This window comes from Oryzias latipes, chromosome 24, assembly GCF_002234675.1.
Source record: "Oryzias latipes chromosome 24, ASM223467v1".
Taxonomy (NCBI): Eukaryota; Metazoa; Chordata; class Actinopteri; order Beloniformes; family Adrianichthyidae; genus Oryzias; species Oryzias latipes.
The window spans coordinates 13439177-13467093 of NC_019882.2; the positions used below are offsets into that span (position 1 = coordinate 13439177).

At 40.0% G+C, this 27917-nt stretch overlaps 3 protein-coding genes across 4 annotated transcripts; 1 reads left to right on the forward strand and 2 right to left on the reverse strand.

Annotated features, from left to right (window-relative positions):
* Window positions 1-846: 846 nt before the first annotated feature.
* On the forward strand, window positions 847-10886 carry stmn4 (stathmin 4). Of its 2 annotated transcripts, none has more exons than XM_023953108.1 (6): window positions 847-983; window positions 6606-6712; window positions 6881-6976; window positions 7047-7252; window positions 7492-7683; window positions 9287-10886. In XM_023953108.1, the coding sequence occupies exons 1-6, from the start codon at window positions 862-864 to the stop codon at window positions 9344-9346; spliced, it is 783 nt and encodes a 260-aa protein (XP_023808876.1). In that variant the 5' UTR covers window positions 847-861; the 3' UTR covers window positions 9347-10886. The 2 variants fall into 2 exon arrangements, with proteins under 2 accessions (XP_023808876.1, XP_023808877.1); XM_023953109.1 differs by having other exon boundaries at window positions 857-983; window positions 6650-6712.
* A 1020-nt stretch (window positions 10887-11906) lies between these two features.
* On the reverse strand, window positions 11907-15740 carry il-17a/f-3 (interleukin-17A/F-3). Its single transcript, NM_001204786.1, has 4 exons — window positions 15579-15740; window positions 15132-15328; window positions 13891-14028; window positions 11907-12120 (listed from the first exon to the last, which is right to left on the reverse strand). The coding sequence occupies exons 1-4, from the start codon at window positions 15585-15587 to the stop codon at window positions 11991-11993; spliced, it is 474 nt and encodes a 157-aa protein (NP_001191715.1). The 5' UTR covers window positions 15588-15740; the 3' UTR covers window positions 11907-11990.
* A 7267-nt stretch (window positions 15741-23007) lies between these two features.
* Window positions 23008-27731, reverse strand: mcm3 (minichromosome maintenance complex component 3). Its single transcript, XM_023953194.1, has 17 exons — window positions 27238-27731; window positions 27002-27114; window positions 26352-26560; window positions 26150-26280; window positions 25845-26083; window positions 25660-25768; window positions 25424-25577; window positions 25159-25290; window positions 24875-25083; window positions 24627-24801; window positions 24424-24550; window positions 24196-24346; window positions 23981-24121; window positions 23798-23907; window positions 23648-23721; window positions 23474-23579; window positions 23008-23387 (listed from the first exon to the last, which is right to left on the reverse strand). Exons 1-17 carry the CDS (start codon window positions 27310-27312, stop codon window positions 23189-23191), a joined length of 2454 nt encoding a protein of 817 aa, XP_023808962.1. The 5' UTR covers window positions 27313-27731; the 3' UTR covers window positions 23008-23188.
* Window positions 27732-27917: the final 186 nt, after the last annotated feature.

Below are 27917 nucleotides of genomic sequence, written 5' to 3' on the forward strand. Positions count from 1 at the left end.
TGCATTGCTGTCAGTAGCATATACTGATACAAACATCTACACTGCCCTCTATGGGTTGTTGCCACTCCTATTAACCCTTGTGCTACCCTAGGCACTTTACTATTGGGAGTTGGGTCATCTAGACCCACTAGACAGTGCTCTGAACCTTTTTTCTTCAATGATTTGTGATCTTCACTGGTGTCCGTGGATTACATGAAATCTTTCCACCTTTATCCACCTTTGTCATGGTCGGAAGAACACGTCAATGCAAGGGTGGGGTCATCTAAGATAGCACAAAGGTTAAAAAAAAATATTATGTAAGAGATTTTTTAAAATTTTGTATAAATCACACCTATAAGTCACCGCCAGCCAAACTATGCAACAACAAATAAAGTGACTTATACTCTAAAAAAGACGGTATTTGTCAAGAGAACAGAATTATCCTTGTAATGATACATTAAAATAGTTGCAAAACATAAAGGAATAAAACATTATGTAAAGAACAGCTGAACAGAATTTTGTTATCAAATCTGCATGTTTTACATGTAAAAAGAATTCTTCCTTGTTTCTGTATTCTCTTTTAACGTCTAAACAATTTACTCTTGCGTGCCTTTGGGCTGGGCATCCTGCTGAGGGGAACTCACACAGGCACATTGAAGCATGCGCCAGCCTTCGGCATCTCTTCACCCTGCCTCATCCTTGTGAGCAGCATGCACGCACTGCTGCTCCGTGTCATTAAAGCAAGGCTTCTGCCACCCACCCTGCAGCCAGCACAAAGAGCCGACAGCCCTCCCTCTCCGTCCGTCCTCTCCGCTCTCATTGGAGTGCGCACACGGATGCTGGCAGTGTCTCTGACCAATGAGGCGTCTCCAAGGTGATGTCATGGACGCAGCACTGACGCTGTTGCTGATGCTGTTGCCCGGCACCTGCATCCACACAGGCAGTCGGAGGGCAACTCAAGTCAGCGGTCCACCAGCAGCAGAGACGACAGGGACAGAGGGGGGGTAAGTGTGATCCATGCATCTCTCAGTTTTTGGTTTTGTCGAATTACCGGATGTGTTCTGTGATCTTTGAGTGTGGGACCAGATAGAGGTGAAGACAGTCATGATGCAGAGACTCCTGCTGATGGAGGATGGAGGTGAAGGGAGAAAAAGAGAAGTCAACATGTTCAGTAAAGTGTAAAGACACAAATAAATAAAATAACCTTCATCATTTATTAATAATCTAAGATTACAGCTAATGCATTTCTGCTTCAGTTTTGGAGAAAAACTTGAAGTAGTATGATAGTTTAAGATCACAAATGAACAAAATGCAAAATGAGACAACAATGGTTTTTACTGTGAAAATTCGGACTTATTAGTTGTTGTCGTTCATTTAAAGCTAAAATGTTCCCAATTGTGAAAGTAAAATATCTAAGGTTTTGATTGTTTTATCAGGTAGATTCAGTTGTTGGTTAAAAGCAAAAGACAGAAAAAAAAATTATTCAGAATAAAATAAATTAAAGTTAATCAGAAAGCCTCAAAAATGCTAAAAGTCTAACACAAGCGTCACAAAAAGCATCCAAAAATTTGTTAAACATGAAATATAACATAAAACTGAAAAAAGATATTTTGCATAAAATTCTAGCAGACAGAGGTTATGTGAAAATATATTTGATCTGTGTGATTTTCTTAATTAAAAATTGTGGTAGAATCTGGTATAATATAGTTTTACATTTGGAGGGTGTGGCTAAGGTATGGCTCAATGTAGCTAAATGTCTTTTCCTGCTTTAGCCTAAGGCCGCTGGGTCTTCTAAATATTTTCAATAATTGAATTGATTCAGACACAATTTACTTCATTAAAATCTGGACAGAGCAGCAGAAGCATCAAAAATTTAATTTAACAATTGGATTTCTTTTTGGAAATTTTTTGTCAGAAATATGACAATCAAAAATAGAACGCACAACAAACTTGCAAGCAAACTGCAGCATTTCTTTGCCAAAATTTAACAATTTCTTTGTAAAATTACCCATCGGCACAGTTTTCCATTGTGTGCACTTTTGCAGGCTGCTTTATTCCTCAATGCGACCTAACAAATACCACTAAATGCTTTGCTGCCTGCAAGAAGAGGTGCATTGATTTTCTACTTGGGTGGTTTCGCTAAAGAGATGCATTGTTGTGTGGTTGCGTGCATTACAAAAGTGCCGCATGTTGATTCGTGTGCATAGCTGTGTGTCCTTGTGTGAGTCGCTCCCACAGGAAATCATGTCATTGTGGTCAGCTCAGTGTGTGCTGTGGAATTTAATGCGAGGGGGTCCCAGGAGACCGATGATCTGCCTTTGCCTCATGATAGATCAATTAGCACAGAGCTAGCCTCATTTTGGCCGTTTTCTCACAGCTCCAATCTGGCTAAAGTAGCTAAATTATCAGCATACAAATAAAAGGATAAACAACATCTTGTAGGGTCTTCACAAAGAATTTTGTGCTAAAGGTGTGGCAACGCCAGCATTACTGGCTAAGCTTAGCTTTTCTACCATGTGCAAACCAGAAGGTCCTAGATCACGGTTACCATCTTAGGCTATGTCCGAATTCCCTCCCTACTCCCCATCTACTATAAAACTATATGATGCGGGACTATCTAGTGCCTTGGATTTTAATAGCAATTTGCATACCATAATCAGTACTTTTTATTTTTTAAACGGCAAATATGATTTGAAATTTTGAAAATTTAAAAGGCTATTTGTCTGTGATCTGATGATGCAAATACGGATGATTTTTAAGCAAAAAATGTAAAATACCCCTTTGTCCCTGAGTATAGAATATACACCCCCCGGTCTATATTCGCCAGTCTGGTGTGCATCGATGCACAACGGTTTTTCACAGAGACATCTGGGAAAATTCTAGGACACTCCATTTTGGAATTGTTTATTCGGACAGCACTACAAAACAACGAACACACTATATAGTGTACTATGTAGTGAGTATTGAAGGAATTTGGACACAACCAAGGACTTTATGTTACTATTAAATCCTGCACATATTAATAAACAGGAACTTTTTGTGTCTTAGCAGACAAACCCATCAGACATAGCCTTTAAGTTAGGCCCACAACAGAAACCACAGGCAAGACTAACCTTACTAGACCATATAACACTTATGATGAAGTTTCCTCTCTTAATGTTGTTGGCCTTCCTGTGGAAACCACACAACACAGAGTGGTAGACAAATGATATCTGCTCAGCGAGTTCAGCTGAAATAAAAATTCAGAAATTTAAATCAACCCAGCAACATCCCCCTAAACTAAAGCTCTGTAAAAAAATAGGCTAAATTTGCAATTATCCATACAATGTGACTATGTCTTGAATGAAATAAAGTAGAAGTATGGAAAATATTGTGTCCAGTTGGTCTAAACAGGATGCACAACATGAAAGAGACAGATTTGCAGCACGTCTTCCCAAGTCCATCATGTGGCACCATCTGACACACATGGATGCAGAGAAACAGCAGGTGCTGGTGAAGTCTGGGGTTATAATTTGCTGCACTGCTGCATTATAGTGATTACTTGTGTTCTGTTATCGCAAGATTTCTGATAGAAATACTGATGAACATAAACAGGTGAACTGCCCACAGTTTAAGCTTATATTACAGTATTAAAGATAGACTGCAGCACCTTTAAAACCCCACTCCAATGAAGATCATGTTTCTGGTTGTTTTGATCTCATTTTCCTACGAATGAAGGACATACATTAGGAAAATTAAGCCTAAAATTGCATTTCTTAGTATTTCTTTGTTCAAATCCTTGTAAATCAGGAGCAATAGAAAACATTCTGTATAAAAAGGAGCTTGTTTGTAACTTAGAAAATACACCAGGCAACCACAAGCTCCCTGCTCTGCTCCATTCTGATGAATCCACTTGTAGATGATCTATGTACGTCTTCAATTTCCTCATCTGAGCTGCATCTGGCTCAAAACTGTACAGCTGGATAGCTCCAATATTGCTCGCCATTTTTGTTGCACCGATAGTGTTAAGCTTTGTCCACGCCGTTCTCAGCCTCAGTCCTCTTTCTGTGACACCAAGTCTTTCATAAAACTGTGAAAGACAAAGCCTGGAGAATGATTTTTGAGATTTTAACGGCTTTGTTATTTTTACTTCAAGCTCCTTCTAACTGCAGACATACACTAGTAAACAGTAGAAACACAAGAAAGAGCCCCTACCTGCTTTTTTGGTCTAAACATCATAGGCTAGTTCAAGCACCCGCATTCTTTGATGTGTGTCACATACCCGATGTGTCCGTAGCTTTGGGTTGCAGATGTGAGGGGCTGTCGGATAGCGGGGAAGCATGTAAACAGAGGGATCCCAGTGATGGGGAGAGGAAAGGGGGCCAACGGTCCCACCCACAACTCAGAGCTGAATTTCTAATGAACTACTGCTGCTCTGCAGAAACTATATCGTAGAACACAACACAGGATTTTTTGATTAAAACAGCAAAATCATAATTAAAAGACCACTTGGAACAGTTTGAAAAGAACTTTAAAAAAATGATCCGAGTGGGTCTTTAAGGTTTGAAACAGGCTGATGTTAGGTCATCTTTTTTTTTTTAATTTTAACTACAGATCTTGGCTAGAAAGACCCATAACTCTTCTTTTGAAATGTCACACATAAATACATTAAGTACTAATATTATTGTTTTTGAATAATTAAAAACATGTTTTCACATTCATTTATAATTCTTTTCTTATGTATTTTTCTAAAAAATTAAAGCGCCCATTACCTCCTCACAGATGATCCCATGTGGCCCCTTCATCACCCCGACCGCCATGTCCCTCCAATAGTTTATAGTTCTTTTCTTAGCCTTTGAGGATCAAAACTAGCTGCATTCAGAGACATTTATGAAGTGTTTCCCTCAAGTTTCCAGATCCAAGTCTGAACTCTTTTCAGCGGTTCAAAATTAAATATGAATATCTTTCATCATTCATTGTTCTAAGCTTATATTTTTTAAATTTATAAATCTAGAAAGATTCTGTTCTTTCTTTCAAAATAAATTGGTAATTTATCAGTTTTCACAAAAAATGGGCTTGTTTGACATTCCGTACAGATTTATATCGGCATGATATATCTCTAATATGAAATTTAGAATAGAAATAACCTTGTGTTCATAACCCTTGTTCTATCTTAGGCATTTTACCATTGGGAGTTGGGTCATCTAGACCCACTAGACAGTGCTCTGAACCTTTTTTCTTCAATGATTTGTGATCTTCACTGGTGATGGTTTTCATGAAATCTTTCCACCTTTATCCACCTTTGTCATGGTAGGGAGACCACGTCAATGCAAGAGTGGGGTCATCTAAGATAGCACAAAGGTTAAATGTTCACAAGTTATGAAGAGTGGCAAAATTTCAAATCATTTCTATCTCGAAAAGTGGACAAAATAGCACTATAACATAACAATAATAGGCATGTGTACTGGCTTTTATGCGTCCCCTGCTTATCATGATCTGAAGTAAAAAAAGCAGAAAACCCAAAATACAAATGATAAAAACATTGGGAGCATTATAATTATAAGATTCTGCTGTTGATGATTGTATGATAAATGGTAAACATGGTAAACTTTTCCTTGGGGTCATCTGTGATGAAACAGACTTCAAAGTTTGAAAAAAGTTTGTCAAAGTGGCACCATGTGTTTTGATCAGCAACTGGACCATAAACCTGATCAGTGTCCTTTACCTATAGGTGCTGCAGCATGATGTAAGTTTCAGATTTTTTGCAAATAAAGTGCCACATTAGTCTTTCCTGGTTCCAAGTGCTTCCAATCACTAAAACATTGTCTGGTTGCCCTTTTTTTCAACTATTGCTTCTCTATTTATGCGAACATTTTGATTTTCCTCCCCCAATATATATAGAAAAGGGTCTATCTCTAAGTGGTTCTACTTAATCTGCACATACATCTTTTTTATTAAAATTTACATGACCTTTTCAAAACATGTTTTAGAGACTCTTACATAACTGCTGTCTTGTGCAGCAAGTTTGCACAACTGAAGCTTTCTGCTCAGCTTTTAAATACTTTGTTTTATCATTTTAATTTTCAAGGAGACATGGTAAAAAAACAAACATTGAAGTCGGCTTTATAAATTCTTAAGCTGCATTCACGCCAACTCAACATGTTTTTAAGTAGCTGTGCATAAATCCTTTTTACATTTCTTAAAACCTCCCTTGCTTTGTTTATATTTATGGGTAGATATAGCAAAGAAAAAGGGAAAGAATTAGGATTTTACTACATTTTGTGTAAAGGCAGTTAAAAAAACATGCAATGTGATACAATTGTTTTTTCTTTATCATTATTTTATATACAGCTAGAAAAAACACATTAGATGCTATGAGCCTCTTTATCTTAGATATAAATATACCCTGCATGCATTCACATTGACTTGCTTTTATATAATTAAAAGAAAGGTGCTGAACATCGGCGTGGTCTGGCAAGCCTCAAAGACAGATCTGGCCTGCACTCTTGACGTGACAATTGCGTGCAGATGTGTTACTGAGCAGCACAGCTGCGTAATAAGCATGTCATCGTTGTAGGAGCTGTTTGGTTCTGTCCCTCAGCTGCTGCTTCTCTCCTCTGTGACCCCTTGAAGTTTGTTCATTAAAGCACCCCCTCCGTGCTGTCGCCCCCTCCACATGTGCTGCTGACAGAGCGAACAGGATCCTCAGCATCCCCAGAGAGAAACACGCACAGCAAGAAGATGACTCTGGCAGGTAAATGCAGCCGCAGCACAAACCCACTCACCTCCCTCCTGATTGATTCCATGCACTGCAGAAGCAGGTTCACTCTGCCAACTGTGCCTTTCCCCATAACGATTATTAATCTAACATCCACAACAAAAGCAAGGTTGAAGTTGATCATGAATGTGTGCTTGTCCTCAGCATACAAAGAGAAGGTCAAAGAGCTCCCCCTGGTGTCTCTGTTCTGCGCCTGTTTGAACCCACAGACTGCAGAAAAGACCCCTTACAAAGCAGAAGGTAAATGATGATCTTGAAGAAGACATCTCAGCTTAAAGAGGCACAAAAACCACCTTCTCACATCCCACAGATGCGGTGGACCTGGGTTGGTGTGTCATGAAAGACGTGGAGGTGATCGAGCTCAACAAGAGGACATCAGGTCAGGCCTTTGAAGTCATCCTCAAGCCCCCGTCCTTTGACGCCCTGCCGGAACTCAACACCTCTATGCCGCAGCGGCGTGACCCCTCCCTGGAGGAAATCCAAAAGAAGCTGGAGGCCGCTGAGGAGAGGCGAAAGGTGGGAAGCAGAGTCTTAGCCCGAGTTATTTGCAGCTGGGGTGGATGCTCATCTAAAACTGTTGACACACTTCGTGGGCGGTGTGACCTTCCAGCTGAGGACGGGAGGAAAAAGGCTGGAAATGATCATTAAAACATAGGAGCACAATGATCCGTGTTTGTCAAATCAATGTGATGGCAAAACATGAATTATTGTTAAATCGTCGCCATCCAAATAAGTCAGCTATTCTCTTTCCTTAGTGCCAGGAAGCTGAGCTGCTGAAGCACTTGGCCGAGAAAAGAGAACACGAGCGCGAGGTGATCCAGAAGGCCTACGCAGAGAACAACAACTTTATCAAGAACGCCAAAGAGAAGCTGGAGCAGAAGATGGAGGCCAACAAGGAGAACAGGGAGGCCCTTCTGGCCGCCATGCTGGAAAGGCTGCAAGAGAAGGTACAGGGCAATCTTTACCCTTACATAAAGGAGCGCCAGTGATGTTGCTGAGTACGGAAGCTGCAAACTGCCAACTTTCTTTTTCTTTTTCTTTTTTACAGTTTTCTTGTGATAATAACAATAATTTCTCATGATAACATTTTTTTTTCACTTGTCCTGTCCAATAGCTGAGCAAGCAAATCAGAGCTGAGGGCATCTTTTGTTGGACATATTTTACTGTTACAATAGGGGTTTATGGATATCTCATATTAAAAAAAATTCTTGATTACGATAGTATTTCTAGTCACAACCCACTAATTTCTAGTGATTCTGACATTAATTTCTAGTGATGACATTGAATTTCTGTAATAACAACATGTACTTATTATTAAACATGTTGTTTTTCTTGTAATAATAAGGCCATGAAACAGTATTTCTCACTAGCACAAAAAAATATTAAAAATATGATTTTCATTGGTGATCACCTTACATCTGGTTGTAGACTCGGAAAAAACAAACATTCATTATTCTGTAACCATGTAGGCCTTCTGGTTCCCTCGTGTGGTCACTGATAAAAATGACAACAACCAGAGGATCACTGAACTGCACGTTATATAAGATGTATATTCTCTATGTACTTTTTCTACTGAGTCATAATTCCAAGAATTCATGTTTATGTTATAAGGTTATATGCTATAAGGTTAACAGCAGTAGTTAGTAGGATTAAAGATGATGGCTCATCCATGCAGAACTTAAGTATAACAAGAGAAACCTTCATTGGAGAACATTAGCTTCAGTGGGAGAATCCTGTTTGGCATAGGAAGTCTTTTATTTTGAAAAGATATACAAACTTCTGTTATGAGTAAAAAAAAAAAAAAACTATTTTAGAATGTATGAAAATGCTCATTTCTCTTTGTCTTTCTTTTTTTATTAATGCTAAAAAAGAAATATAATTCATATTTATTATAATGAATCCAAAACTGTACCAAATTTTCCTAAAGGGTAAAATAGGACTTAGAAACAGGCCCTAATGGTTCTTTAATGTATAATTGATACAGTCAGAAAGAGAAGTAAATAGGAAGTGACATTTAACCTGTTTGGTTTAAGGATGGAGCAGCTAAAAGTTGAGGATCAAAGGTGCAGCTCATCTCAGAAACTGACAGGAAGGCCTCTAGATACATGTCAGTGTTTGACGGAAAAATGATGCTGCATTCCATGTGCTCTCAGAGGTCCAGTTTTCCGGATTCCTGGTCGGAATTCGTACAGGAATGTCTCCCTGAGGAAAAATCGCTTTTGGAAGCATTCCTGCATACATTTCCACACAAAAACTCAGAAAATCCAACTGCCAGAACCAAGTATGAGTCAAAATCAGCTTCTTTAGGAATGGAATGAGAACACACACATTGTGTGGATTAAGGATCAGAGGGACAAAGCGTCCCATTTAACCCCTGTCTGCTGACAGAATGAATAATCATGAGTATTCAACAGGATGAAAAGCAGTTTTAAGTTTTCCTCCGTGACTCTGGGTTTGCTTTTTTTCAAATACTTTGTCCCGGCTGACTCCCACTCGTTTGAGCAAATGAAGTCATAAATGTTAATGGCGTGTTTCTGCTTTGCCTTGCAGGATAAACACGCAGAGGAGGTCAGGAAGAACAAGGAGATGAAGGAGGAGGCCTGCCGGTAGATGAGAGGAGCGAGGGAGTTGAAAGTGTGGAACCAAAATGGGAAGGTCCTAATTCTTTCTTTTTTTTTCGGGGGTCTGGTTTAAAAAAAAAAAAAGATAAAAAATGAATCCAACGGTGCAAGAAAAGTGGAAGAAATACTTGACCGCAAAATCGATTAATTTGAAAAAAGATTTTACATTTGATGTGTGGTTGGAATTCTGAAAAAGTTTGGCTCTCCATCGGAACTTTTTCCTTTTCTAAGAAGACATTCAGGGTGGAAATGCAAAGGAATCAAGACAAACATGCAGCATTTCAGCGCTCTAATGGTTGAGATCAGTTTTTCTCGCAGTTTTTAGTCAAACAGCAGGACGTTTGTACACCAGGAACTTGTCACCCAGAAAGTGGACACCCAAACCATCTCCAGGAGTTAATATTCATTCCACAAAACCGTCAATTTAAAGCTACGGACACACCGGGCATGTGAATGTGCGTTAAGCTCACGCGGTTCACAATTGTCAAGCAGGAAGGGGCTTCTTCTTTGTCTTTTTCTGCTGTTTACTAGCGCATGTCCACCATTTACAGTTGGAAGACGCCTGATGCGAAATGTTGAAGTGGCAGAAATCTTTGGAATCTTGCTTCAAGCTTTCTTTTTCAGCTTTTTCTTCCGATGTGAAAAACTTGGTGTCATGTTATTCCGGCTGGGCACAAACCGCAGTTATTAATGTCTTCTTCATGGTCAATTTTCAAACGGCCCTGCTTGTCCCTGATTGGTCAAAGTTTGACTTGATTTAACTCACAATTGACGTATTGTAAAAGCAGGCAAAAAGGCTCATAGGAACTTGGGTAGTTACACGAGAATGGAAGAGTTTTGGACTTGGAAGCCTGAAACACGCGTTTACATAGACTTTTCATTGAAGTGGCTGCTTGAACGTGCTTCGCCGAGGGCGGTGTGAACGTAGCTTTACAGTTCTAATGTTCTACAGGCAGAGTCTCCAAAATGCAAATTTAAGACGACTTAAGTCTCACATATATAGAACAAACACATATAGAATTATCTTTTTTTTCCACTTTTTGCTTTGTTTGGAGACAAAAAATATTTTTCTTTTGCTATTACCGCCATTTTTTTGAGCTCTGTGTGAAACTGTAGTGGTTGTGCTGTAGTAGATGTGTGACCTGAAATTTGGGTTTTTGCAATGTTTGCACTCTTTTTTTTTTATGAAGCACAACTCAAAAGCACATGTGCATCCAAGAGTCAACATAAACAGCAAAAAATAAATAAATAAATACACAACAATAGGAGCATGGAGAGGAGGGAAACAGTCTCAGCAGGTCAAACTGGGAAAGCAGAAATTTGGGTTTCCTTCTGAGGGATGTGCAGAAAGTTGAAATGTGCCCGAGTTGATACTAATTTCATATTGAATTAACTGTTGGATCAATGCACTGTAAGATGGGGCTAAAGCTGGAATGGGGGGGTTTGTACTTGCTGTAAAGTGTGTTGCTGTATCTTAAAGAATTGATTGTATTTGTTTGGCATGATCAGTAAAAAAATTCTTAACTCAACTTCCGTCTTTGGATTTTTTATTTGAACTTTTTTTTTGTTTTTGCGAAATTGGGATTTAACTTGTAACTTATACGATTTCTGTAACCCAGAAATTTCATCCACCTAAATAATTCATATATTTTTTATTTTCTTACTGAGGAAAAAAACGCTGTATTTCTGAAACTGTAAGAATAAGATTAGTTGCAAATATATGTAGCAACAAATGGAGACATCAAGGTAAATTGCAATTTTTGCAGGTAATTTGATAATTTATTAACTGATGTGAAAGACAAACTGTATTACAAATTCATCAAATCTATTGGAAAATCCCTTTTGGAAGATAAGTACAAGTTTTTAGTCATTTTTATTTGAAATTGTAGCAATGATGTCTGCATTCGTTTCTTAAAGTGATGTCAAATGCAATGGAAATAGAAATTTAAGAAGAGAAATGTCCAAAAACTTTACTTTTTGTATAAAATCTAAATTTATTGCTAAAATATAGTTTTTAGCGCTCCAACAAACATGACATGACGTAAACCGTCACAAGTCACAGTCACAAGTTTTTTAGACAAAGTACATTTTGGCAAGCATTGTACACCACAAGGGGGCAGTATAAGCAAACAAAACATGGCAAAATACTTGGATTTTTCATGAATCAATGAGCTAAAATGAAAGTGACATCTCTGACGTTCACACAGTTTTCTTCGACCTCAGTTCCTGCACCCACTTTATATTCTGGCACCAGATGGAACAAACCATTATGGGGTCATGTTTTCCAAAGCAACAAGTACTTTTACAAGTCCTGCACAGTGTGGTGGAAGGCAAAAACCATCAGCATCCCATAAGTTTGATTTAAAAAAAGAAAAAAAAAGTTCATCTGCGTTGTTATTGTTCATTTTGATTAACAATGACACAGTGATCTCAACAAAAAAATAGAATGTTATGACCAGAATAAGTCCTAACATTTTTTATGGTATTTTTTTTATTATTGTTCAAGGGAGTAGGGGAAAAATACCCCTTATTAAATCCCACAAAAGCCAGTGAGAGACATGTTCGGTGAATATACTCAGATCCATAAAACAAACATTTACTAGGGTGTTTTTTGAATTGGCAAAAAGGGGGGTTTACTGCTGTGTTATGACACTTGGCCTCACACAGGTGCAGCCCACTGTGATCACCTGGGTCCCGAGCATGAAGTCGTATTTCCTTGACTTTTTCTTTTTTTTCTTGCCGACACTCTGCTGCTTCTGGACCCTGAAACAAGAAATGAAAACTAAAGGAAGGCACATGGAGGAGGTGAAGCTGCCAGAAAATTATCCTGCAGGACTATACGAGTTTTAATGTTTGATGGGCGACTCCGACATAAATTATGTTTTTGGTATTTTTAACATGTTCTTGTGGATTTTTTCTGATAATGGAGGACATATATAAAGACAAGTAAGCTTAAAATTGCCCGTCTGAGTATTTATTTGTTGAAATCATTGTGAATAGATCCATTTACTTTTTCATTTTCCTCATGTCCAGAAATTGTAAGCCTGGGATAGCTTCAATATTGCTACCTTTTTTTGTTTAACCGGTAATGTTAGATTGGGGTAGTAAAGGGGCGCGCTTACTTCACACCAGCAGTCCCCCCCACAACTCAGAGGCAAATTTCTAATGAATGCAGAAACTAAATCCCAAAAAACGAAACAGGTTTTTTGACTATGCCAAAAAAAAAAAAAAAAACGCCATAATCATATTTGAAAGACCACTGGGAACACTTTTGTAAAAGATCAAAAGATGGTGGGAGTTTTTAGTCAGTTCTTGTTTTTCTGTTAGTATTGTCTACTTCTAAAGGTAATAGCAGCTAACTTTAACAATGAGTGAGACACACAAGTATTTGTGCTTTAATCTTCCTGGTCTATTTAAAGAGGCATAAAAAAAGAGAAAAATGGATCATAAACTGGAATTGGTTATTATGGTTAGGTTTACATTGAGGCAAATTATCTAGCAACTGCATGCTTTGCAGAATAAATGTGTCAGAAGTCACAGCTCTGCAGGGACAGAAAATGTTCACATGGGGCTCTGAGTGGAAAAACATTCACACCACATTTACACAATAATTGCGACTTCTAAGATGCTTTGATGACATCTGCAAACCAAAATGTGGAACAAAACTCTGAAAGGGTGTGCCATTTACGACAATTGTGTCATCTGTTTATGGGTTTTTAGCCTTTTGACTGCAGTTTTACAGCATTATTTTACGACTGTTTTTTTGAAAATGAAGTTGATTTCTACAACATCCCAGTCTTTATTTATTTCAGTTAACCCTTTAAAGGCCACCACATCAAAGAAGTGATGAAAAATGTACTTTTTTTACATTAAGATGATTTTTTAACCCTTTGATGAAATCCTGTTTTAATAAAGAGTTTCAATTATGACATGTTGGATGATTTGGTAAGTTTTTGCTCTCAACATGGTTAGTTTAAACTACAAAAGATTTGACATCAGTGTTCAGGAAAAAAAACACCTTAATTACCAACAAATTTGGCCCACTAATTTTTGACATGATGTTTTATAAATAATGAATTAAAAACACCATGATTAACAATGGATGAGTTATTCTCTCCATAAAGATTTGAAAATGAGCTAAACTTGTGTGTTTGAGATTTCCGGAGGCAGCCATTTTGAAATGAGCAGCAAAGGCCCTTCTACTGCCCCTGGGGGACTGACGATGAACTACAGGGAAGAAAACATGGACCGAGTTTCATACCATGGTCCGGGTGAATACTCGATTCTGATTGGCTGCTGGGTGTGCGTTAAAACGTGATAATGCATACTAACCCTTACATATACAATGGGTTTTTAAAAAAAAATTGTGATCATGCTAATGAGACAAGGGGCTCAGAAATGTGTGTGTCAAATATGATACAAAGGGTGTTAAAGAAACTATTCCAAACTAGGAAATATATTCCCAACTTCTGTGTAGATTTTTCACCTACAAGGTGTCATATTTTCAAAGATTGACAGGAAGCAGCTGGTCACCTGTACAGAACCAGGATTTGATACTGGATGGGTTTAGCCTCCAGCGCGTCATCCTCCACCCCGTCACGGATGCATCCAGAAGTCTGGCATTCCGCCTCTGAGATACTCTTGGGCAAACGAGATGAATTATAGTTTTCTCTGGAAGGACGCAAACCGAAAGGAAAAAGGGTTATTATGTTTCAACACTTGGAACTATTGGTAATTTTGTTTTATTCTATAAACAAATAAAAATAGTTGCATTATAGCAGTAGGGAACTACACATGAACTTTGAAATTCTACCCATCACCTCAAGATTTTTCTGCACAGTTGCTTTGATACAATCAGACCACAAAAACAAAAAGGCACAAAAGAATTTTAGTTCCAGGCAAAAATTGTTTTGGGAGGCATGTTGGTGGGAATAATACCTTGAATACCAAGGACTATTACGCACTTTAGCAACTGAAATTAGAGTAAAGCCTTTTTTTCACTTTTTTTTGCTTTAAGTTCGAAATATACCCAACAATATAGTGCTGGTTAAAATAGCTTTTCCCACGCATTTACATTTTTGTAAATTAGAATTTCAAATGCATCATCCATTAATCATTTAATAAAATTCTGGGATCATATTTTAATTTTTCCTGCTCAAAAGTGCCAGATAATGATTTTTTTAATTACTGAAGTGCATTAATTTGATGCTTTTGAAAGAGAATCATTACAGTTATGCAAAGCAGAGTGTCATCAGCAAATCTCCAAATATTGTGTCTTCAAAGGGATAAAAGAGTCATGTAGCTTTTTTGTTGTAAATTCTCTTTAAATGTTGGGGGAAAAATCCAGTTAATATGTTTATATCATTTTGTTTGTGTAGTGTCTTTGTTATTTTGATCTTACTATTAAAGTACCTATAAAAACATTTAAAAAATGTGTTTTTCATTTTTTTGTGAATTTTCAATAATCACTTTACCAATTCTTAATCAAAACCTACAAATTTCAGACGATCTCTTTAAAAGATTCATTTAAAAAAAACACTCAACATAGGGTATCATTAAGTAACAAACATGTACCAAGTCCTATCCAGATGGTTAGTGCATTTTTTTAACATGAGACTTATTTAACTTTGTTTACGTTGGGCCTTTTTAATACAAGTTTGACATGAAAATTTGGCAAAAGCAGATGTGACATATTAAAGTGAAATAGTTCAGTCGAATGGGTGTTATGTCACTTCCCAGCAGTTTATCCCAAATTAACCAGTAGAGCTACTCACCTGTACGTCCAGGGTGACAGAGAGGAGTTTGCCAAGTTTGAGGTTGAAACGCTGTAAAACTGAGGCATCACTGATGGATCCAAACTCACTTTGAGAGTTCTGTACTTTGGTCCTTGCTTCAGCCGCGCTGGGAAAGTCTGACTTTTTTTGGCGTGCTCCAGAGAGAGGAGACCCAGCAACAGCAAAGCTCTCAGAACCTGAAGAAGCGCAGAAATGACAAGAAAAAAAGAAAATCAGCAGCAAATCATATCTTCATAGTTTGATGTTTAGTTCTTGATTGTCCACTAAGTTTCCTGAACAATGCAGAATTTTCATATTGTATTTGATTTTATTTTGAAAAATAGGGGGAAAGAGGTTTTGGTTTTTTTTGCTAGATCATTTAAAATCACAACTTATAAAAAACTTTACTTTTTGAGGTTATATTTAAGACAAAACAGATTGACTTACCAGAAGCATGATTGTGTCGTCTCTGCCTCAACGCTCAGCTTCAAGTGTGAGGGGGCTCCTCTGCAGTCTGCTTTTGTTTAGTCTCTAGTCTGTTCACAGGACGACCTGTCAGCACTGAAGTGCTTTGGCGGGAAGTGAGCTGATTTCAAATATGCTTGTTTTTATTTTCACAGATCAAAGTGTCATTCTTTGGCACTTTACTTTCAAAAATCCATCTAATTTCTTGTACTGGGATTATTCAACCAACTAAAAAGGCTTTTAAATTAAAAATACCAATCTCAAAGGTGTGAAAATGTTTTCACACCTTATGTGGCTGATGGGAAAATGGGGAATTTCCTCTCTTGGGGGGGAAACTTTTTGGGTAAAAAGTGCAACAAAATAAAGCATTAATTGTTAAAAAAAAAAAACATGGGAAAAAGACACAAAAATCCTCCTTAATTACAGTTAAATAACGACCCCAACAATTCATTTCCTCAAGATGATAACCAGACATTAGTTTCTAAATAGTTTCTTTGAGTCACATTTGGAATCCATTCCAATCTGTCTGCACTCTACAAGTAAGGCTTTCACTCGAAACCACACCAACGCTTGAACAGAACGGCCTAAACAATGTAGGTCAAGGAAATGCTGACACAGGTTCTGGTAAAAAAAAAAATCAGACCAACTCGTAATAATGATAGCATCTGATCTTCTGTAGAACTTTAAGAGAAAGGGACACTCTTAGAAAAAAATCGATGGAGTCAGAGCTTTTCTTTACTGATTTAGAGGTTTTAAAACATAGGCCTACTTTTTTGTGAGATAAAAACAATCAAAACAGTACTTTCAATTTTTTTAAAATACTGTTGCTCAGTGATATCCAATTCTACAGCTAGAGGAATTGATTTGAAATAAATTTTGGGGTGCAAAACTGTGAAAAATCCTGGATTCGTTTTTGACTCCATAAGGGCCCACTTCAATAGAAATTGTGTTTTAACATGTTCCTGTAGCATTTTTCTGATGACGGACGACACATATGAAGACAATTAGGATTAAAATTGCATTTCTGAATATCAATTTGTTGTAAATCAGGTGCAGATGAAAAATCCAATTTGAAAAAGATCGTAGTAGTGATATAGGAAATACACTGGGCGGGCCACGGGCTCCCTGCTCCGAGCTCTTGGCAACTAGTGAACTACTGCCGCTCTGCAGAAACTATGTCGTAGAAAACAACAGGTTGTTTGATTTTGGCTAAAAACAGCAGAATCATAATTAAAAGACCACTGGGGACGCTTTTACAGTAAATCAATAAATGATCAGAGTAGGTATTTAGGAAACATCCTGTTTTAGAGGGACTTCAAGACAGAACTTTACACGTCTGAGTCTCTAAAAAAACTATCAAAACTTTAATGAAAAGTTTAGGTTTGATCCCTAATGCTGCAAAACAGCAGTGTCTGGGTTGGTACACTGCAAAAATAGGCCCTTTGGAAAAATGTCAAAAATTCTTTCCCCATTGGCAGAATTCTTAAAATAAGCAAAACAATCTGCCAGAGGTTAAAATAAATAAATACTTAGAATTCTCTTCTTTTTTTTATTCTAGTCACTAAGATACTGTATTTCTTCTTCAAAAATGATTATTTTGCTATTGAAAAACTTTCTTGATATGATTTTTTTCTTGGAAATTAAGACATTTTTTCTTGAAGCGTGGGTCTTTTTACTGTCTTGAGATTTAATTTTTGCAGTGTAGATGATAGTTCTACAGTTGTACTTTTTCTTCATCAGCTGCCTGTTAAAAGTGAATAAGAATTTTAAATTTTTATGTTTTGAACAGACAAATGTCACATTTCCAAGACTCATACTTTCCCTTAAATCCTCTCTTGCAGAATGCAGGATTGATAGTTCTGAGAATTTCCAAAAAAAATGGAATTTGTTCCAGACTTCCTTTTTTGGTTGAAAACAATCAGGGGATAAGCATCAAACTCTTTTTTTGATGAAGGTTTTTCCTCTTCATGTGTATTTCCTGTCTTTGCTGGAGTCATATCATATGTTCAGGCCCTGGAATGGTGCTGAACCAATCCGGGTGTACCCCGGCTTTGCCTTGTCAAGACCAGGATGTGCTCCAGTGACCCCGTGACCCCTAGAAAGAACTGAGTGAAAATTGATGGATGGATCTTCTAACAGATGTTTAAGGGTGTCTGTATGTTTCTACAATAGGTTTCTTCCATTCGAAGGAGAGTTGTTCTTTACAGTTTCTCAAATCCTTCATCTGTTGCTCATTTACTTTTTTTGAAGCAGCTATTGAATTACGCAGCGCCGTGAGAATTTCACGGCTTTTTGGGGGAATTTTAGTAGTAAACTGACTTTGGCATCGTTTGCACGACAGTCTTTGATTATTCAAAGTGTTTTCACACAAAAAAGGTTTCTTTTTTACGCTTTGCTGTCAATCTGTTTTTATTTTATGGTAACGTTTCTTTTTTCACAGCTGGATGTGCTCTATGGCGTTCAGGTCAAGGGACATTGCTGACCTGAACCCCATAGAGCACGTCTGTGACCTGCCGAAGCAGACACTGGGTGATGGTACCCCAACCCTAGGTGACCTGGCACAACTGGATGCAGCTTTTGTGGAAGAGTGGACGCATTGCTTCACAACAACAACGTGAGGCATCACTGTCAAGCTACGTTCACACAGGGCATGTGACACATGCTCTTGAAAAACACACGTTCTTAAACGCACTTTTCAAAGTGAGAAGACGCAGTGAGACGCAGTGAGAAACGTCTTCTTCTTTTTCTACTGTTTACAGGCGCAGGCCCGCCACCTTGGAAGAGGCTTGGTGTCAAAGTGGTGCAAATCTGGTGAATCTTGATCCAGACTTTTTCTTTCACAGCTCTATCCTGATATATGAAAGACTTGGTATCATAGAATTCTGACAAATTAGGAATTTCTCCTTTACGATCATTTCAAATGGTTGGTACGTCCGTGAATTAAAGGGGAGGCCATCCATACATCACTACAAAATGTGAGTCCCTAGTTGGTCAAAGTTCAACCCGATTTAATGTATTTGGAGTTCTACAAACAGTACACACGTCACATTAGATTCATACATTTGAATGGTTGTCAAATAGTCAAATGTTGATTTATTTGTTGATTTTTTGGTGTTTTGTGCATCTGTTTTTTCCTTACATTAAATCAACACTCATTTATCCAACTTTCTCTTCTTCCACAGCTTCCCTCCAGTCATGCATGGCTTTCTTCTTCAGCCTTGAAACAGTCCTCTTCCTCACACCTCTCACCGCTGTCATTGTGGCGTGAGCAGGATCTTGGAGTCCATTAGCATTTCAAAAGGGATTCTCAATGCTAAATTTCGCCAGATCTTTTGCAGATGTCGAGAAAAACGTTGTAAAAACGTTGTAAATATACATGGATGTCCAGAGTTAAACCACAGAGCAAAGGAGGCGGGATCACAAAGCCCTAAAGGAGGGGGGAATTTAGTGGATTCTTCTGGCCTCGAAGCGTCCTCACTTGGAAAACAGAGACTCGAATTCCACCTTTTACAAGGGTTTTGATGTTTCTGGGATGCAAGTTGAAGCACGGGAGGACCAAGTCAAGTCTTGAGTGAAACCTTCCATATGTCTCTAAGCTGTTTTAGATTATGCATTTGGATAAAATATGATAACTTAAACCAAGCAGAAAGATATTGTAGTTTTTCCCCTTCTTTCAACCTCTTCTGTTTCTCAGCCATAGCTGTAAAAATGTTGAAGGGAGCCAAGAAGGAAATTCAACGTTTCATAAAAACCTAACACTAAAAACAAAAGAAGAAAAATCTGTTTTTGGGTTTCTAGTTCAGCTCTGACATCTATAAGCAAACACTTGTCAGAGCAGAGAGCAAACAAACAGCTGTGGCGATCAGTGAGAATGAAAGCTGCCTTTGGTTTGGAGTTGATAGGTATTCAGGCTGCGGGCCGCGCTGCGCTGATATGAATCAGATGTGGGAGTCGAGGTTGAGGTCTCGGATCTGGATCGCTATAACCTGTCTTGCTTTTTTTTGTGTGCCTCACATCTGTCTTATCTCCCGTCTGATCAGAGTCGGGTTGCAGAGCAACCAACCTGCAGTTAAAATTGCAGGTTGGTTTTCATATTAAAGGACTTCCTTTGTAATCCTTGTAGAGGAGGAACATAGTTGTAAGTATTTAGGATTTGGTTCATTTCAAGGAATAAAATGAAAAAAGAATTAAAGACATATATATTATATTAACATCTAAGATCTAAACATCCACATACAGATACAAATTATTCCATTATAACTACTGCACAATCTTAAATAGACATATATGTACTTTTACACAATACGTGGCATAATGAATCCACTACATGTAAAGTTTTTCAAAAAGAGTCAAATTAGTTGTTTAGAAAGGGAGTAGGAGGAAGTGAATTTATATAATACCATCTCTGTGTTTTTTTCTAGTAATCTTCACAAAATTTCACACAAAAACTGCCAAACTTTACACTTTAAACCAAAGTTTTGTTGACCTTTGACCCCATTAGGAGGCCACCATCTTTGGTAATCTGGTTTAGTAATCTATTGATTCCTAACTACTGAATGCATCAATGGGAAGCTACTGTAATGAATGAATGAATGAAGCTTTATTTATACAGCAATTTACACCTTCAGGGTACCAAAGTGCTTCACAACATAAGGAAGACAAAAGAAAGTTTAAAATTAGGCAAATTAAGAATAAATTTAAAAATAGCATAAAATTACAAAAACTGTCAGCAAGAGAAGAAGCACCCCAGTGTTTCTGTCACCCTGGTCACATGAAGCAGATATTGATTAGCAGACCATAAGACTGTAGAACGGCTGCAGAGAGTTAAAAGCTCAGTTAAATAAAATGGGGCTAGACCATGAAGAGCTTTAAAAACAAACAGTAAAAGTTTGAACTAACTTCTAAAATGAATGGGGAGCCAGGGAAGTGAATTGAATACTATAGAGAGATCTGTTCTCATCTGGATATTCTAGTTAACAGTCAAGCTGCTGCATTCTGAACTAACTGGAGACGGTTTGCAATAATCTATGCAGGAGGTAATCATGGCGTGGATGGTTGTTTCTAGATCACTCTGACTCAGGAAAGGTTTAGATTTCCCTAAACGGCTCAAGTGATAAAAGCTCATTTTGATAATGTTATCAATCTATTTGTCCAATTCAAAACAGCAGTAAAAGATAACCCCCGATCTCTAACAGCAGTAGAGTCAGCTGTAGAGGTGTCACCAAAAACAATTCTCTTTGTTTTTGACTCGTTCAAATACAGAAAATTCTGGCTCAACCACTGCTTTACGTCGTCAAGACGCTCCGTTAAAATGTTTTGTGAGCTCTTTTTTCTCATACTGAGGGATAAATATATATCTGCAGATCATCAGCGAAACAATAAAAAGAGACATCATGCCACGCAATGACAGAATCAAGAGGCAGCAGATAGAAAGAAAAAAGAGCAGGACCAAGGATAGAACCTTGTGGTACACCAAAGGACAGAGGAGCCACAGAAGAGGCCTCACCAGTCCTGACTGAAAAACGTCTGTTAAATAGGACTTAAACCAGTCCAGTGTGGTGCCACGAATGCGGATGTGACGCTCTAGTCGAGACAGGATGACCATGTGTTCCTCACAAATTTTTTTACCGGAATGTTGTAAAAATTTACCACAAGAAGTGATGCCTCAAGATGAACATATTAGGAATGTGGACGTATTTGAGAAAAAAAAACTCTGTGGCCAAAGATATTTAAAAAAATATATTTTACCGATTCTACTAAAAATGACGTAGACCTGTTTTTAACCCCCAGGCGACCAATACATAACATTTTGAAAAAAGTGGGGGGTTTTCACGGTTGCAGAGGCAGAGGTGGACAGTGAGGGGTGTGTAGCAACCATTTTATAAAGTAAAAACATAGAAAAGTGTGTGTTTTTTCATCCTCACCTTTTCTCAGTTTAGTCTATGGAAAAAGAAAATTATGTTTATTCATGTAGAAAAAAAAGGAGAAATCAGAGGCTTTTCAATGTTTTGGAAATACTTAAAACTAAAAAAAATCACTGCCTAAGAAATTCAGGTTAAACCAAATATTTCTAGTCTACAATGACGTGTTAAACAACTGCTAAATGGGAAAATCAACAAAAAAACCAACAAAATATAGATTTTTGTAGCATCTATGAAGGTGTCATGTTCTCACTGCTTTGAAATGTGACGTTTTGGTCAATTAGTCTGTTATTTTACACAAATAACGCATAAAGTACTACGGAAAAAGGAACAGTGATGCTCTGTACTACTACCGGTACTTTTCAACAATGACAAAAAACACAACATCGCTGCAATACATCATTTTTGTTGATTGATGGCATTTATGAGGAGCAATAATAAAAGCTTTGAAAGAACTCCCAGATATGGGAGCTGGAAGACTTTCAAACTATTCTCACTGGCAAATCTCAAACTTTGCAATAACAGACCTGAGAGATAAACTGTAGAGAAATGTGTAAGGCTTTATCGAGGTTAGCATGCAATGTGGTTTGGTGCAAAGCCCTGTCAAAATAAAAGAGGCACCCAAATGTTTTACCGAGTGTTTTTTTATTTATACAATAACAAAAATCAATTTTATTTGGCGCCTTTCTTGGAAACCAAGGGGCCCAAACATAGAATAATGACAGTAAAACAAACAAAAAAAACAGTAAAAAAAACACTTATAAAAATAGGCAGAGGCAGTGAAGTTATGGGTTGGAAGTTGGAAAAGGTGGGTTCTGAAAATGGATCGGATTAGATACAGTACACATCTTTTTTCCATTTATTTTTTATATTTATCTATGTATTATTACATTTTGTGTGTTATGGTATATATCTGTACAATTTTCTTTTTTTACATTAATATACTATTGTGAATATCCATTTATGTATTTTTTGTTTCAAATATTAAGAAAACAGATTTCTTTTTCTGCTAAAGGCGTTTAAATGACCAAAATAATTTTGTGATTTAACTCAAAGCCTTTCTAATGCTATTAACAAAAACATCATTTTTGATATGATTACCAAACTTTGGATCATACTTCAACTTGTTAAAATAAATAGTTTTATAATTACAGAAGAATAGGTTTCATTTGGTTTCAGACTGAATGAACCCTGACAGGCTTTTTTTTTTTTTTAAAAAACCCTGACAGGCATTTTTTGCTGACAGGAAAACAAGGTGAGACGTCGGTGAGTCACGGCGGAGCGGATCCAGAGCAGCACCGCCTCCTGAATGAACTTTATTCTGCACGGCATCTGAGCAGCAAAGGCCTACATCTGGGCCAAGCTGCGGTTAAGCGTCTGATGAAGTCACTGCTTTCTGTTTGAATAGCACCTTTATCAACAAAAAAATGGAGGAAATTAGAAAGAAAAACAACAAATTTCATTAAGGTGTCGACATCTGCAGATTTGATCCCCATAAAACCAGTTTATTGAAAGTATTCAGTCAAAAATCAGACTTGTGCATCATTTTATTCGTTTTTCACTTTGACAGATTAACAATATCAGATCCTTTCTACTATTTACAAAAGCAGAGCTGAGAAAAATCCACCTTGTTCCACCAAACACACACAAACAGTCCCTCATCATCCTCGCTCAGATGAGGAAGATGATGTCATCCGCCACCATGACCTGGTTATCGTCCTGCATGCGCGCCAAAGCTGTGCGGACATCTGCGTCCGTGAAGACTGCCGCGCCCTCCTTGTTGATGCCGTCCATCAGCGCTGCCATCTTGACCGACTGAGCGTGTGCGGACTGGAAGACTGCGAAAAGCGAGGACTTGAACTCCTTCAGCCTGAGGGAGAGGAAGAGGAGAGGGTTTTTAGGATCTAAGTTGAGGAGTTATTAATGTTGGACCTACATGAGGCCGGGGCCATGTACCTCTCAGCAGACAGCTCTACATCTTCAGCCTGCGGCGTGGCGTCCATGGCCTCCTCCTCCTCCTGCCGCCGCTGGGGTTTGGTTACCTTGGAGATTCCAGTCTGAACTACAGAGAAGAATTCAAAGCAGGAAGTTCTTCTGGGTTCAAAAGGTGCCTGAAACATCACTACTTACTCTCAGGAACTTCCTGCTCTTCGGTGAAGTCGTAGGGGCTGCGAGGCTCGCAGCTTTGAGATCCACGTCGCCCCCTGCAGGAGATAAGAGGAAGTGTTAGTGCTGACTTCAGGGCAGATCTTTTTTTTTTTTACCAATAGTCCTCCTGACCTCTTCCTCTGGCTGCTCTGTGATCGCTGTGAGACCGCCTCTTCCTCCTCTTCATCCTCTGAACCGGAGTCGCGCTCCTGTCTTGAGCGCTTCTTCTCTTTTTCCAGGACCTGCGGGTCACACGGTGGGGGCGTCATCGCAAAAGCCAAAATCCCCTCGCAGGCGTGACAGAGTGGGACCAACCTTTTTGAAGTAAGCAAACTGGACGAGCTCCACGGCGACCTCCGAGTCCACGCGCTCCACCACTTTGCTGATGCGGGATTTGGCGTGCGCCGTGGAGAGGCGGATCAGCGTCTCTAGAGTACGAGCCGTTACTGGGGAGGTCTGCGGGGAGGAGATGAGGTCAGAGCCGGAACTGTATGCCCAAAAAGGAAAAAGGAAGAAGAGCTCCTGCTCACCCTCGCCATGTCCGATCCCAGCTGCTCCTGGCCCCTCAGTCTGGAATACTCCTCTGCGATGTGATTGGCCGCCTCTTCCGTCAGCACGGGAGTCACCGCCTTGGCGATGTGGATGTACTTCCTCATGAACTCCTTACTCAGAATCTTATCCCTGCAAGCGAACGTCCATGTTTAAATTCAGGTGATTCCTCGGAAAATCCTGTGGCGTAGAGAATCTGCGCCTCCTACTTCTTCCTCCTGCTTCCGTGCAGCAGGACGTTGTGTTTCTCATAGATCTGCAGCTCCTCGCGCTCGTCCGCCGCCGCGTCCGGATCCTCGGTGGTCAGCACGTCCACCGTCCCGCCCAGAGCCATAGCTAGAGAAGGAGGCGACATTGTTAGGAAGCGAGGCGTAAAGCGGGCGCAGACGACACCACTGCGGCTCTTTAGTACCTGTCCCCTCCTGCTCGCGCGGGTCGCGGTAGCGGTGCATCCTCAGCACGTGGTCAGAGACCTCGCGGTCCTGCTCCGGGTCCATCTGGTCCAGAACGATAAACAAAAGGTCGAAGCGAGACAGGAGAGAGTCCTGCAGGCCGATGTTCTCCATGGGGGTCTTGTACTGGTCATACTGCGGCAAAAATAAAAGTAGATGAAAGGAAGTAGGAGTCAGTGTGGCGAGATTTTGCAGGGGAGGGGCTTACCCTTCCGTAGACCGGATTGGCAGCGGCCAGCACGGAGCAACGGGCGTTGAGCCGTGCGTGGATACCGGCCTTCGCGATGGTGACGCGGCCCTGCTCCATCACCTCGTGGATGGCCGTGCGGTCCATGTCGGACATCTTGTCGAATTCATCAATGCACACCACGCCGCGGTCGGCCAGCACCATGGCGCCCGCCTCCAGGCGCCGCTCGCCTTGGGGGAGAAAACCCATTGAGCGGTGGAGCAAAGGAGAACGATCGAGTTAGTCAAGAGAAAAGGCGGGGTTACCTGTCTCCTGGTCGGTGGTGACGGCAGCCGTGAGACCCACGCCAGACGACCCCCGCCCGGTAGTGGGGATGGCTCTGGGCGCCGTGTGGAGGACATATCGCAGCAGCTGGGACTTCGCCACCGACGGGTCACCTGTCAGAGGTTAAAGACCCACGATCACCAACGGGGAGGTGAAGGGGGGTTGGGGTTGCGCTTTTTACAATAGATCACAAGATAATGGAAGTGGGTCCACCCAGAAGCTCCTGGATTCCTGCGGTGGTCTTACCGATGAGCAGGATGTTGATGTCCCCTCGGATGCGGGAGCCGTTCTCCAGAACCTTCTCCACGCCTCCCAGCAGCATGCACAGGATGGCCTTCTTGATATACTCGTGGCCGTGGATGCTGGGAGCCAGAGAGCGCGCCAGCTGGTCAAATACGTTCTACAGGGGGGAGAAAAACCCAAATGTTTCAACGTCTCTGTCTGCTGAAACAGGAAGTTCTAAAGGGAGGAAAATGACGCACAATGGAGCGAGTCTGACTGAAATTCCTGATCTTGGCAGCGTCGTCGGCAGAGAAGCACGGAGACACCTCCTTGCTCATTTGTTTCACGTTGCATGCTATCATGATCGTCCTACAACCCAAAAGAATTGAGTTAATGGTCAAAGTTTCTCAGTAAACCCGGAAAGCGGCAGAGAAACGTGTCTCACCTGAAGGTGCCGGAGGTGAATCCCCCCTTCTTTCCAGGAAGGCAGCGGTACGTTCCGATCACCTGCACCCTGTCTCCGGGTTTCACCATATCCACCAGGTCGTTGTCTAGGATGATGTCCACGGAGCGGGGCAGCTGGCCCGCGGGGGCCTTCTCGGGCATTTCCTGCACTGTGATGGTCTGGTGGTCTTTGTAGATGGACAGACCGAACTCCGTCTCCAGCGGGTTGTTCTCCTCGTCCTGAAAGCATCACGTTCAGTCCAAAGCTCGCGTCTGAGGAGGCTAAGATGGCAGCTTCACCTGTACCTTGGTGGGGTAACTAGCGCTGGAGGGAAAGGCGTCCAGCGAGGTCAGGTCAGTGTACTTCCTCTCCATGGTCTTCTTCGTGGCCGGGCAGTAGTGGACGCTGCGCACCACCTTGGGACGCACCAGAGAACCTACAGACCACAAAGTCACATCAGGGCTTCTGCCGTCCTTCTGCCAATCCCACAAACAGAAATGTGCTCACATTTGGTGATGATGCCCTCCACACAAACCATGCTGCCCAGCAGGCGGGACGTCAGCGTCCGCGGCGAGACGTGCTTGGCGCCGAAGCTCCCCTCCAGACCCACGAAGAACTCCTCGTGCTGCTTGGCGTAGGTGGCGTCCACAGAGGCGACCAGATCCTTCAGAGCCCGCTGGAACGCCACCAGCTCCTCGAATGCGTTGGTCATCAGTCTGTTAGAGGAAAATTGTTCAAATTCATTAAAGAAATACGGAATTTCCTGAGGTGATCTTCACTCATGATTAAAATGTAATTAATTTCTACTAGTAACAAATTCCTTTCAAAATAAAATATATCCTAAATATATCCCAAAATAAAATATAACCTATATTTCCTGCTGCAGCAGATTTACTTGACTTAAAATAAAGACAATTAGTTAAAAAAAACATACCCAATGTTTATGTAAATTATTAACCTTTTTTCAAAGTCAATGAGCCTCAATAGAGACAAAAGGGCCGCAATTGACTCCAAATCACCGTTTTGATAAACTAGAGTAAAACGTTACATTTCTCCTTTTGATCACGAAATCGCCCTATGATTTTCGCTGTTTTGTGTGCACGTGTTACGTTTACAGAAAAGTGTGTGTGTTGTGTTTGCATTGTGTTGTTTCTGACTTTGCAGCTCGGGCTTCGTTGCGTCTCCTCAGGTCGTTGATGTTGACGATGAGTCGTGCTTTGTTCTCGTTGATCATGTCCCGGACTTTGCTTTGGTAAATGCCCTGGTCTTGCTAAAAATGAAAAGTCGTGATGAAAAACATTAAAACAGAAAAAATAATTAGTTTCGCCAAAACCGAATCACTTCACGTGAGACCAAAGAAACAGAACAGAACAGTTTTTTGCCGCAGACTCACATCGTCGTCCAGGAAGTCCAGATAGTCCCTCTGTGCCTCCCTCATTTCCTGGTCATCTACGACGTCGGTCGACATCTTTGTTGTAAAGTTAAGTTTTTAAGTCTTTAAACTAATAAAAACTCTTTAACCGCCGCAGTGTGCTCCTCTGCAGGCAAACCACACAAGTGAAAGAGTTTCGCGCCACTACATATCACGTGCCACCAAAGCGTGCACCACTATTGGCCAGCTTGCAAGCCACCTCCTCGGCTCCCAGTTCAGCTATCCAATAAAGTGTTTGCTTCCCTCTGTGGCCCCGCCTTCCCAGAGGACTCCCGCGAAAATGCAGCGGAAGGAAGGAGTCTGGAGGTGGGCGTCCATTTCCAGACAATTTGCAGTTATAGATTTCTGCCAGTAGAGGGCGACAAACACCAACCGGAAATTCAACAAAACTACAGAATTTTTTTAATTATGTAAATCCTGGAGAACTTAAGAACACATTTCCTTTGGACTTTTAAAGTTAATTTGACTTTTTTGTTTGTTTGTTTATATTGGGTAGCCGCAGTCAACAGCGGTAAAAAAAAATAGAAAAAACTAACAAGTAAAAGTTTTTAAAGAGGAAATAAATATGAATTATTTTTTCCCTAATTACTATTTATATTCGGATTTATCTAAACATGCAACCAGGTACAGTTTTTCTCAGT